At 46.5% G+C, this 12,353-nt stretch overlaps 4 protein-coding genes and 2 non-coding genes across 6 annotated transcripts; 2 read left to right on the top strand and 4 right to left on the bottom strand.

Annotated features, from left to right (window-relative positions):
- Positions 1 to 2,067: 2,067 nt before the first annotated feature.
- Positions 2,068 to 2,193, bottom strand: Aud_006069. The gene has a single exon. It is a non-coding gene; the product is annotated as a tRNA-Pro (tRNA).
- A 75-nt stretch (positions 2,194 to 2,268) lies between these two features.
- Aud_006068 lies at positions 2,269 to 2,393 on the bottom strand. Its single transcript has one exon. It is a non-coding gene; the product is annotated as a tRNA-Pro (tRNA).
- A 2,367-nt stretch (positions 2,394 to 4,760) lies between these two features.
- Positions 4,761 to 5,572, bottom strand: Aud_006067 (HAD family hydrolase; the record flags this gene model as incomplete). The annotated part of the gene is made up of 2 exons (XM_043290976.1): positions 4,761 to 5,486; positions 5,564 to 5,572. The coding sequence occupies 2 exons, from the start codon at positions 5,570 to 5,572 to the stop codon at positions 4,761 to 4,763; spliced, it is 735 nt and encodes a 244-aa protein (XP_043146911.1).
- A 1,795-nt stretch (positions 5,573 to 7,367) lies between these two features.
- Aud_006066 (initiator tRNA phosphoribosyl transferase family protein) lies at positions 7,368 to 9,051 on the top strand (the record flags this gene model as incomplete). The annotated part of the gene is made up of 5 exons (XM_043290975.1): positions 7,368 to 7,723; positions 7,807 to 7,841; positions 7,898 to 8,070; positions 8,140 to 8,806; positions 8,897 to 9,051. 5 exons carry the CDS (start codon positions 7,368 to 7,370, stop codon positions 9,049 to 9,051), a joined length of 1,386 nt encoding a protein of 461 aa, XP_043146910.1.
- A 70-nt stretch (positions 9,052 to 9,121) lies between these two features.
- On the bottom strand, positions 9,122 to 10,057 carry Aud_006065 (aldo/keto reductase family protein; the record flags this gene model as incomplete). The annotated part of the gene is made up of 2 exons (XM_043290974.1): positions 9,122 to 9,457; positions 9,542 to 10,057. 2 exons carry the CDS (start codon positions 10,055 to 10,057, stop codon positions 9,122 to 9,124), a joined length of 852 nt encoding a protein of 283 aa, XP_043146909.1.
- A 1,283-nt stretch (positions 10,058 to 11,340) lies between these two features.
- On the top strand, positions 11,341 to 12,189 carry Aud_006064 (uncharacterized protein; the record flags this gene model as incomplete). Its single annotated transcript, XM_043290973.1, has 1 exon — positions 11,341 to 12,189. One exon carries the CDS (start codon positions 11,341 to 11,343, stop codon positions 12,187 to 12,189), a length of 849 nt encoding a protein of 282 aa, XP_043146908.1.
- Between the last annotated feature and the right edge of the window lie 164 nt (positions 12,190 to 12,353).

Genomic DNA, 12,353 nt, shown 5'->3' with positions numbered 1-12,353 from the left:
GGGTTGGCACAAAGTAAATCGCTCCTGAGAAACTCATACACTGGAAAGGCTTATTCTGGAAGTGAAGTGCATTGTAGAAGGCTGACAGAAGGAGAGATGGATGGGAAAAGAGAAATGGACTACAGAAAATAGCAACGCTCGTTCTTATCAATAGGGTATCATTCACTCCATTACCTTATACACCAGATTGAGACCAGCCCCTGAAACTAAAATCTCTTCTATAGCTTGACCTGTATTCACCATTATTCACTGTTCATGGTGACATATCGGACTTACCTATTGCTTACAAGACACCCATGTGTCTTCAGAATTCCCCTTCGCTCCCAACCACTATAAATAAACTAGAAAAAACAAGTACATGAGCGCCGTGCTTTGTATTGTATGCCTTTTATTAAAAGAGTACAGCCTCACCCTGTGGTATTCTCGTCTCTCCTATAACCTGAGCGTCCTTAAGTCTAGAGAAATCTTAAAGCTCAAGAATTCCGTATAGCAGACCTAAATCAAAGCAGAAACCGGACCTAGAGGCCCCCAAGTTCTAGGGTTTGGCTAAAGCAAAATTAGATGTTGGTGCTAGACCTCGTAGTCTTTCTGGTAATAGGTAAGGCTAAAGATAGGAAGGAACTGTCACACCCTGGGATCCGTCTCTGCTGTTCTTTGCTAGTCACTGCTTTTGGGAACTCGAAGTGCTATACCCGGTACAGGGCGTATAGGCTTATGCTTGCCTAGTATACCGACCCGGTATCCTAATCATCAACACAATAAACAATCCGACCAGGATCAAGGATATTCAGAAGATGACAGAAGAATAAAAATAGTAGAGATAGAAGCAAGACCTATTAAGTCCGTATGCTCAATAGTAAGAGAGCAACTGACAAATCAGACTAGTGGACTTGTACTCAAGTGAAGTAATTTTGAACGCAAGGAACTAAACTAAGAGTGCTAGATACAGTGTTAACAAGTATCCTTATATATTTCCTTAATCACGACTCCTTCACGACTCCTGTTGCTACTCCTGGAGTATCTATGGGGTAGATCGTAGAGTAGATGCGATACCCTTATCTTGGCAATGTCCGTTTCCTGAGGAGGCAGTCACGTGACGCGGCGGCCGAAATAGGTTTCCTGGAGCAATTCACATTGTACTGCATAAGAATTCAGGCACTAGGACTTGTGGTTGGTTGTCCTGCTGCTCATCACTCCTTGTCCTGCGGCTGTGGTGTCGTAAAGGGAACCTTCTGTTTATCAAGCAAAAACAGTATTGATGTAATTGGTAAGCAACCCGCCATTGTGTGCCAGCTGCCATCTCCTGTATTCCATATAACATGGCACTTTTTCAAGGCTTCGATATCTCGACACCCAAGCTCTACAGGGTCCAAGTTTAAGTATGAGGAATAGTATATATATATAGAGTCACACTATTAAGCTATAGCGTCCTAGTACAGGTATATACTTAGGTAACATAAATTACATGTGACATGTATTTTTGGTAATGTTAGCTTTATGGTTATCAAGAGAGCATCAATATTTCAAGGCCTTATAAAAGAGTATTTATATGCTTTAGGGTATATGTACTCTAAAATATCTTACTTACATAAATAGCATAATATGAGCATGGTTGAGATATCAAAGTCTTGAAGGGTGCCATTTTATATGGAATCCAGAGATGAGTGGCTCGGTAGGGTGGACAGCTCAGTTGGGAGTTACGTTATAAGTTAGGTCTTACTACACCAGATTTATTTGTTGGGTAGATAGAAGATGGTAACTTAAGATTATAGATACTCTTTAGAAGGTAATTTAATTTATTATAGCATGCCTTATAGGCAGTAATCTTCGCAATGGCATCCACACTGTGTTCCCTTCTCTACGATCTATAATAGAATTTTAAGTGACATTGGAGGTTTTACGAAAGAAATGAATAAGCCTTACATACAGTATAGTGCCCAGCTGTCTGTCTCCTATTTGATTGTATTTTTGATATTTCACACTGAAATCATTACCTGCTGCAATTAAGCGTGACTTGGGACAGAAGCCAAAAAAAAAAAAAAAAAAACCAAAGAAAAAAAAAGCAAAGGCCCGAAGCGCGAGTCGAACGCGCGACCTCTCGCACCCAAAGCGAGAATCATACCTGGTTCCGTTGTTAGTGGGGACATTTAAAGTGGCGAAATATATGAAAACATACCACTAGACCATCCGGGCAGTTGATGTGGCAAAACTCAATCATTATCTACTGAAACTAGCCGTGACTTGGGAAGGAAGAGGGCAAAAAAGAAAGGCCCGAAGCGCGAGTCGAACGCGCGACCTCTCGCACCCAAAGCGAGAATCATACCTGATTCAACTGTTAGTAGGGAAATTAAAGTGGCGTAGTATATGAAAACATACCACTAGACCATCCGGGCTGTCAATGTGACATAAACTAGGATGTATAATCCTATATGCTATGGATGCTTCTAGGAGTGAGGATCCGAGGAGCCGATCACTCGATCACTCTAATCAATCAAAAAAAGAATCTAAATGTTCCCAACTGTTTACAGACTCTTCTCCCGCAGTAGTAACTAGAGCCTCACAATAAACAGATGGATGGATGACGCCTGTTCCCTAGCCTCCAGACATTTAGAAGAGGACATGATCCCATATTATAAGAGGCCTGCCATTAAGCATGCATCTCAGCATCTGTCTTCACCCGCAAGAAATATACATTAATTCATTTCATCAGTTGAAGTACCAAATATCTCTCCAGTACTCCGCACTACATCTCCCAGGGGACCTTACCATCAAGCCCATGGGGGAGTCAGAATGGGAGAGATACCTTGGCTTCTGGCTTGATCCAGGCCTCGCCTTCGTGAGCCACTATCAAAGCAGTCACTAGCCTACAAGCGCTACGCAGTGTATCAGGATCTACCTAGGGGGCCCATCTCTTAGGGCCATGAGACGGATTAATAACCAGTCATCATACACCAGTTCTTTTTCAGTGTTTCACCATGGTAATATCAACCATGCTCACAAAGGAACAGAGGTAAGGAGGAGGCGGGGGAACTTATATATCCAGATCAGTGAAATTATAGGTAGGAAGGCTGGGGTATTCCTAGGGTAAAGAGTGAGATAAGTAAGACTAGTTTACTTAAGACTTAGACCTTGATATTACCTGTGGGTGAGTCACCCTGTTCTTACCTTTCTTACCCTTGTCTTCGGAATTTCCACCTATATCACCCACTCTCACCCTAGGGCAGTCTACATTGCTTTCTAAAAAGACAGGGGTGTCAAGGGCACTTTAAGCATTGGCTATGCCCAATATGTGGCTTAAGTACGGCTGAGCGGATGGGAAGCCCTGTCTTCCACACCCTATGGTCATATGTGCTCGGACTTGCTCTGCAATAAATTGTATGCATCTCGTCTTACGCATCAAGACTGTCTAAAGCGGCATCTCCATAGTTCATTTATCTCCTGTCATTTGTATTTCTCATGGCCCCACTTGCAAATATTGCCTTTGGGGAGGGCAACAATGGAGGCAAGTATGGAAGCCACTGCCATCAGAAAAGAGCTGCACAAGCTGGGGAGAGCAGTTTCCAAGACATACAGAGCCACGGCCAAGCTACAGAATTCAATGCAATGCGGGGTAAGTAGATAATGATTGGCAATGTTTTGACACATGAATACCGCTCTATCTTGCCTTGATACAAGCAGCATCTGTCCAGACATATCCCCCTTGCGTCGAAGATGCATATCAGCTGGGACAACCCAGACGAGGCTTCTCTAGATACTGTCTAGTGTAACAGTGCATTTACAATCTCTATTATATACCCATGCTATCCTGTAGACATAACTTGCAGGAGTTGGAGGGTAGTATGCACTTGCTGTCCTTCTGACAAAGACCACAAAGCCCTCTTCGTGAGTTTGCTGTTCCAATGTAAACCGGCTGAGAGCCCCGCAGTTGGAATCAAGATCTATGCAGACCTCATGCAAGCGCTGTTCGCGATTGCTCTAATGGCGTACGGCCACAGTCATGTATTTTACCAACTATCGAAGGAGAGCCCGATGCCTGGGTACGTATTCAAGCTCAGCTGAGTACTCCTGGATAGGTCACAGAATGTGCATCTTCTTGGGCCACATAAGGGTCTCCTTGCATTAGCATACGATTTCAATTTTCAACGTCAACCATGTATCTAAAGGCGTCTGAATGTGGTGCGCCATAGAACCTGCGCTCGCATGGGTCTTTTGCCGACAATACTCCAATGTGAAATGATTAGCGACTGGCTCTCGCTACTCTATGCTATCTACAGCGGACTTGTCGGTGCAGTAGGTCTACGTTCTACAACATGAGCCTTCAGCAGAGCACATATTCGACTTCAAAGAAGCAAAGAGTTTGGAAGTCTCAGATAATCGAGAGTAAGCCTCTATTGTGCAAATACAGACTACATACACCGAAAGGCATCTGTTTGTGTCCATGAAAACCCGTCTACGCTTGAATGTCGAGTGCGATGCACGAGTCCCGGCCGAGCTAGAAATTTGGGGGTATTCGAAATAAGTGTGAAGACCAGACCCATGGCGGAAGAGCTACGCTCGTACGCCCGGGCCCCATTGAAAGGAAAGATGCAGTCTTGCAAGTGTGGGGTCCTGACCACCGCTTTGAGCAAGAAATCTTCTCAGAAAACTGAAAAGGCGGACGAAAGGAATCCATTCCAGTGGCTCCCTAACGACCAGGGCGTTCGCTGTCATAACATCGTGTGGGGAAAAAGTCGAGCTGGATGCAGAAAATCTAAGTCGTCTTAAGCGCTTTCAATCTGCTGAAGGCACTGTTCGAACTCGCTCCAATCCTTCATAATCACCTTAGCACCGAGTTCCTCGAGACGCTGGGCCATCTCAATCTTCTTGTCATCACCAGGGTAGCTGCCGACGTAACCAATGACTGGAATACCGGCACGGATGGCACTCAGAGCACCAGACTTGCTGTCCTCGATGGCAACCACTTCTTCGGGCTTCTTCTTACACACCTCAAGGGCATGTAGGTAGATAGCAGGATCAGGCTTGGAAGTGGGCTTGGGGAGGGAGCTAGCAGCGCTGAAGATGAGGTCCTCATCGAAGTATTTGTCCTGTCCAACCTTCTTGATGGAGGCTTTGACACGGCGCAGGGCGGAGGAGGAGACGACAGCAAGGTCATACTTCTTGGCCTTGGAGATCTTCTCCAGCTGCTCGTTGGCCCCAACGCAAGGCTGTGCCTTTTCGTTGAGCTTGCCGATGACCTCGTCCTCCTCCTTTATGACGTACTCCTCAAGTTCTTCCTTGGACATCTCAAACTTGTATTTGGCTTGAAGAGAAATCATCATTCCGCGGAAGTTCTGACCAACGAAGTCCTGGATCAGCTGCCCGCCGGTGTAGCGATCAGGGATGTTGCGCTTCTCAAGGATCTCATTAGCAAGATCCGCGCATGCTTCGAAGGCCAGCTCTTCCGACAGGACAAGGGTGTTGTCGCAGTCGAAGAAGATTGCCGTGATCTGCAGCAATGGTAGTGTGGTCAGCAGCTCTGTGGATCCATGATTTCATGTGAGGTAGAGAGCAACAAATGACTGACCTTAGGCATGGTGACAGCTGAGCTTAGAGATTCTGTGTTATAGGGGTTGTATAGAATCGTGTGAAGATGTATGGAGAGCTGAGGTTTTGCACGAAGTCTGCTTGAGGTGAGATGAAGTGCGATGAAGTGGGTAAAGTAGCCGTGAAGAAAGTCAAATTGGAAGTTGTTTGGGTAAGTGGGAAGGGAACGATTCGTGGGAGTGGATTGGATCGGGATCAAGTAGGACGCAGGTGGCAAACAACAACGGCTGCCCACAATCCTTAAGTAGTTTTGGAAAGAGCTTTTCGAAGGACACTTAATACTAAGCTGGGGAGGCAATGACCCCCATTCAATCCACCGGTGATTCCAAAGGGGACGAAATCAACAGAAACACATGTCTGTTTTCAAAGTATTCACCTATCAGAGCTCGAATTCCGACTATGATACTATCCGGGCAGGAGCGGGACTGGTGGGGTTCCTGATACCTGAGGTCATACCATGACGTTACTTCGGCTTCTGCGACTGAACGTGTTGAATAATAGTATGGAGGCCGGCCTTGATCGCGCCGAGGGACGGGGGCCATCGTGGGCTTTGCTCACTGGGTCAGACGCTAGAGGCGGTCTGCTAGGCCTATGACAACAAGCACCCGCTGCCATTCTCGTTTCAGTAACGCTCAGTTTCCTCGTTCCGCTCTACTTGATTTAATCTAGTGGTTTCTCTGGATGGAAGACAGAAAGCCACTGAGCCAAATCGAATAGATCGAGTCTAGGCTGCCTCAGATATAATGGAGTATCGCCTGAGGCTATTCAGACTTTTGTGGCTTACCAGGCTTACCAGGCTTACCAGGCTTACCAGGCTTACCATAGTGGGTCTTCCCAACCCATTGTTTCCCTGTCTTTTTCTTTCGTCCTCTTCGATGGCTTTCTTGTAGTTCTCTGAATCTTGGAATCTGATTTTCAAGATTGTACCACTCCATACAAGCAAAAATATTCATCTATAGGATGAACTCAATGGGAAGAGGGATGGGGAAGACAAAGTTTGTAATTTATTATACGTCTTAAGGGTGCTTCTATCTGCAGACGCATGACTGGGGTGCCTCAACACAATATATATGATTCATGCGAAAGACTCAAATCGGTCAAGATATCCCAGGATCAAAGACCCAAACGCTGGCACTAGGACAGGAAGACAAGAGTATGGCCGGTTGTCACACTCATGGAAAGCTCGTCCACGAATAAGCTGAATATGTTGGCCTTCTGTTGCGCTTTACTGCGTTTGGTCTGGCCATGTTGAACTAGCTTGGGCCTTCCCATGCCTGTGATTGTAACTTGCATGCCCCGCAGTCTCCTCCGACTTGATCATTCAACGGGTTGGGCGGATAGCACACGGTCTTGTTCACCACATAGGTACTTGGGCCCCTTAGCTACACAACTGTAGGTAAGCCTAATGTACCCAAGATACATCAATACCTACCCAGGTATTAAGGTATTGTTCTGGCGTAGGTTTATATAGAAGAACAAGCCACTCAAGCAGTAGGGCAAAAAGAATTAGCCTCTTAACCCGGCAAAAATTCCTTCGATGCTAATTGGCTCATGCTTGCACAGTGAACTTAACCATCCAATCAATCAGGTTAGGCCCGTCCTCTGCTAACCCACACTTTGATGTGGGATAATGTGTATGCGGTATGTATCTTATTTTTTCTTGTTCCTATATTATTATTCTGAAGTATTATCCTGGGAACCTCATTATTGGTGCTTATTGTCATTAACTAAACTACGCCCCTTTTGGTTTCAGTCTGCATTTCGTTTCACAGGAAAAAGAGGCAATGCCAGAAAACACGGGGGGTCATTCCGACCAATTTCCTGTGTCCGTTTCATCGCTTCATTTCCCCTCCGCAGCGCAATCCATTTCTCAGACTTTGTCGTCGCTGCGACGATCAGCGCTGTCTATTTCCAACCGCCTTCGTTCAATTGAGTCCGATGCTGACTTCGTTGCAGAGGTTGCCGAGCACTACGGCTTGCCTCTAGTCGCCAACGAAAGATGCGGGAGTTGGTACATTTCGCCGGATATCAAAGCTGGTAGTGCCTATTTCAAGAGCACGGACGGCCATACCGGTCAGTGGGATTTTAGTTTTCGTAGACTGAATCTACAAATATTACCACTTGCTCGGCAACATGGAGGGTGAGTGAGCATTGACTATCATTGTTATCGCCTCCCGCTGAAGCTTGGGCTGGTGTTGACTAAACTGCCAATGATCACTGCAGATGTATTATTGTCGATTCCACGCGTCGGGGTAAATGTAAGTTTGCTTTTGAATTTTATGTTCAGTCCGCAGCCTGGTCTTACGAGGCGCAGTGATGCCCGATGCCTTGTCTAAGACGGTTCCAATATGGTGCGCTGTCATGAATCGAGCACTTTTCCCATCCGATGCTGCATATCATGCAGTACGGCTTCCGCCGAATTATCTAGGCGCCTCGGAGGAATCGCAGATTGAACGCCGGATTGATGGTTTCGTAAAATCGCTCAAGGTATTCTTTCCAGTCTACCATCACTATACTCTTTTTAGCCCAGCAGCTTTAGACTGACTGAAGATTCAGGATCTCAAACTTGATCTGGATGATCTCAGGCAGCAACTTGGAAAGCCCATTCAGGTGGCATGGGCCAATCGGTCTTATTTTTATCCTACCGATCTGCACAAAGGACCCGACTATAACCTTTTCGTTCTCTGTTCTGCGTCCAAACGAGTTCACGGAGCAGAAATTTCAGAGGGTGGCTACATTCAAGGCGCAGGTGATGACAGCGAGGGCTGGGCCCAGGGTTTGACTCCGCCAGTCTTCTGGGCCCACAAAGCGACTCTCCTGAAGACGCCCGAGGAGGATCTGCCCGAACTGGTCGAAGAACTAGTGAAAGAGCATCGAGGTCAAGATACTGCTGAACAAGCCACATTGGTTGCGCCTACTCGGAATCTTTATATCGCTCAAACGAACGCCAGTATTAACGACAGTGGTCTCTATGACCTCGTAATTGATTGCAATGGCAGACCCGAGGCATCAGAAGGCGACCCAAAGCGGCTCAACCTTGGATGTAGGTCGTCAAAACTGGGAAGCCGCGACTTGAGACAAGAGCTCGATAAGGTTCGAGCTTTTGTCAGTTCCCAGCTCGCCTCCGATCCCTCACGATCACTACTGGTTACGTGTGAATCTGGTAAAGATCTCTCCGCTGGTGCTCTCCTTGCTATCATATGTCTATTCTACAATGACAATGGTATGCCATCCTTCCATGCACTCACTTGCTTTCCCTATCTTTTTCCCCTACCTCACTTTCTCGTCCTCTAATTTTTCTAATGGTTCCCAGGATCATTCACAACATCCCCGGCGAGGCGATCAATAGACAAGCAATTCATACGACAACGTCTTGCCTGGATCGTGTCATCAAAACATGATGTGAACCCGTCGCGCCCTACACTTCAATCGGTCAATGCATTTCTGATGGAACGACCGGATTATTAAGACTAATAGATTGCATCTTATCATTAACATCGGCGCGCGGAACGCTACATATCATACAGGATAATTCTATTTACTCATTTTCAACGGCCTCCACGATAGCTCCAGCGCTTCCTTGATCGAGGGCATTCAGTAGCGCCATATCCTCCTCACCAATCTCAAAATCGAACACGTTGGCATTAGCCACAATCCGCTCGGGGGTGTCACTCTTGGGCAACGGAACCCATCCTTTCTGCAGCGCGTAGCGTATCAAAATCTGTGCCGTCGTCCTTTCGTACTTCTTGGCCACGCCGACTAGCGTTGGGTCATTGGCTTTATAGTTTCGCACGAGCGGGGAATAGGCTTCAACGACAACGCCGTTCCTCTTGCAATATGCATCAATGACTCGCTGTTGGCACCAGGGATGAAGCTAAAGAGCGCATAATGTCAGTATACCTTAGGTACTGGCCATAAACGAATCTACTTGAAAGAGCTACTCGGCCGTAGAGCTTACCTCAATCTGGTTTACGTGCGGCGGCCAGACCTTTGCATATGCCTTCATCTCCTCGATGTGCTTCACCCCAAAGTTGCTCACACCAATGCTCTTCGTCTTGCCTTCCTCCAAAAGCCTCTCCAAGGCCTGCCAGAGCTCTTTCCGGCCGGCTGAACCGGAGCTTGAGCTATGAATGAGGAACAAATCCACGTATCCATCCTGACCGTCAATCTTCTCGACGCTGTCTAGTAGCTTCTGGTACGTAGCTTCGGAGGACCCGGCTGGGCTCAGAATTTTCGTAGTCACGAAGATGTCGCTGCGGGGGATGCCGCACTTGCGAAGAGCTTCCCCCACCTCCTTCTCATTGCCATAAAACTGGGCGGTATCAATGTGTTGGTATCCCGCTTCAAGGGCCTTCAGTGATGACTGGACACATTGGCCGGTGGGAGAGCGGTAGACACCAAACCCAAGGCGGGGGATCTTGACGTCGGAATTGGGAAGAGACAGTAAGTCTGTGATGGCGAGTTTCGAAGACATTTTGTTTGTGTATTGATGGGAGTCAATTGGTAATGGTGACCGAGGAAATGCGCTCGAATATATTCAGGTTCTGAAGCTTGTAAGTCGGCGAGAAGAATGTCTCGAACTCTCGATGACATGGACATGGAGCGGGGAGAAGAAGATTTGGTAGGGGCTTCTGGTTGGTGTCCAGCCCCTCCAACTTGCCCCGCCGTTGGTCTTGGTGCAAATGATATCATTCTCTGGGCTTCTCAGGCAATTACTTTATTGTTTATTACTGCCGATTGGACTAGGCACTTTTGCTTGCAGATATGCATTATTTCTCCTGACTGACTGTATCCTCATCGTTCTCCTGTCTTAAGGAACACTTCACCTTGCGATATGAAACAGAATCACTCTATTTTTGCATCTCCGAATAGTACTCTCCTTAGATCCCAGCCAGTTACCTCCTAATCTTTAGCATGGTTGTATGCAGTGATTTAACTAGGTGTTAAACAGTGAATAATATAGTAGACACCATACTTTTTAAGTCATATTTGTATGAAGGAATATAGTGATTCATTCTATATCATTGTGACAGACTAGATAATAAAGCATTGTTCTGAGGTAGTTAATTACTAAGATAGTCTTCTTTCGCATATTCTATTGTAAACTATGATATTCCTCTGTTGATTATACAGTGTTGCGTCTGTGAATATACTGTGACTATTGTCACTATTCACAGAAACTATCCTGATAGAAGAGGGTATTTAAAATAGCAGTATTCAGGAACTGTGAATCAAACTGGTCTATGAGGAATATATATAGCATCTTTGTGTTCTTTCTACTTCCTTTCCTTCTTTTCTCCTTTTCACTCATCCATTGCCATCTCCTCTCCTCTACTACCCTCTCCTGACTGCCCATCGTCTCTCAAGGTTCACTGGTTCTTTCCACTCATCCATTGCCATCTTCTCTCCTCTACTACCCTCTCCTGACTCTGCCCATCGTCTCTCGAGGTTCCCTGATTCCTTTCCTTCTTTTCTCCTTCTCACTCATCCATTGCCATCTCCGCTTCTCTACTACCCTCTCTGACTCTCTCCATCGTTTCTTCAGTTTCCGAATTCGTTTCCCCCGTTACCTCATTGATCAATATTGAGATACTCAATTTGTGCTGGCTCCATCTCATTCATAGGTGAGTTCTATGATATTTGGAAAACTGACGTCACTGTTTGCTTACGTGTTGCGAAGTCTACAGAATTTCTGCTCTCTACAGTGCAGATGGAGATTGCTGGACCACGACAACAGTTAACACAACCCAAGATGGAATGTTGTCGTCATCCGAATTGGCCCTTACAAGTCTTTATCCTCCCACAGACTTCACTAGTTTTCAAGCGTTGAAAGACGCGGTAACAGCAAAAGCTACAAGTTTAAGACGAGGGGAGCATCACCAATATCAATACATCTCACTAAAACATGTGGCGAGGAGAGATTTTGAACGCATCGAAGCAAACCGCCAGGAACTCGGGAGTGTCGTCCGCCTGACGTATTTCCCTGATATTCAAAACCTGATCATTAAAGTCCCGACTCGCGAGCACGAAATTGCTCACACAAACATCGGCCAGTTCATCACCAGAAAAGTTGATCGCATGAATATTCCATTTGTTGAGTTCGTGGCTCTAGGGGCTACAAAATACACTGGACCTACGAGTTCCAGTAAGGAATGCGATTCCTCGTGGACCAATACGTTACTCAGACCCAGAGGGTGGCCATATATGGTCATCGAAGCTGGTGTATCTGAGTCGATGCCCAGGTTGTGGGCGGACGCAGCCTGGTGGTTCGTGAACTCGAATGGTGCTGTCAGGCTTGTTCTGCTCATCAAGATCGACGTGCAGCGAAAGATGATCACTATGGAAAAATACGATCGGACCCGCGGCCCGACGACTCGATCGAACCCCCAAGGAGGCCCGTGGAGACCCCGAAAACTTACAACAGTTACCATCAATCAACAAGTCAACCCAGCAAATATACAAGTTGACGGAAGGAATGCCACATCTCGTCCTCTCACACTAGAGTTCGAGCTCGTGTTTGGCCGCCCCCCTAACCCTCCACTTGAAAGCGACATCACGTTCACAAACACCGAGCTCCTAGAATGGTCTCGGGTAGTCTTCCTTTAGTCCTGGGTACCTGTCGTCCACTCTTCGAGCTTGCTTGCTACAAGGCTCCAGATGCCCTGTCTCCATTCTATTCAGATAGTACTTAGATGAGGTCTCGTTAGGGCCGATTAGTACCGAGTGGATATGTGAAAACCAGAATGCTGCCTACCACACAAGGCAGGACT

The sequence above is a fragment of the Aspergillus udagawae genome (genome assembly GCF_001078395.1).
Source record: "Aspergillus udagawae IFM 46973 DNA, scaffold_4, whole genome shotgun sequence".
In the NCBI taxonomy this organism is placed as follows: Eukaryota; Fungi; Ascomycota; class Eurotiomycetes; order Eurotiales; family Aspergillaceae; genus Aspergillus; species Aspergillus udagawae.
The sequence above is the reverse complement of the archived record's forward strand: the minus strand, read 5'-3'. Positions and strand labels throughout refer to the sequence as shown.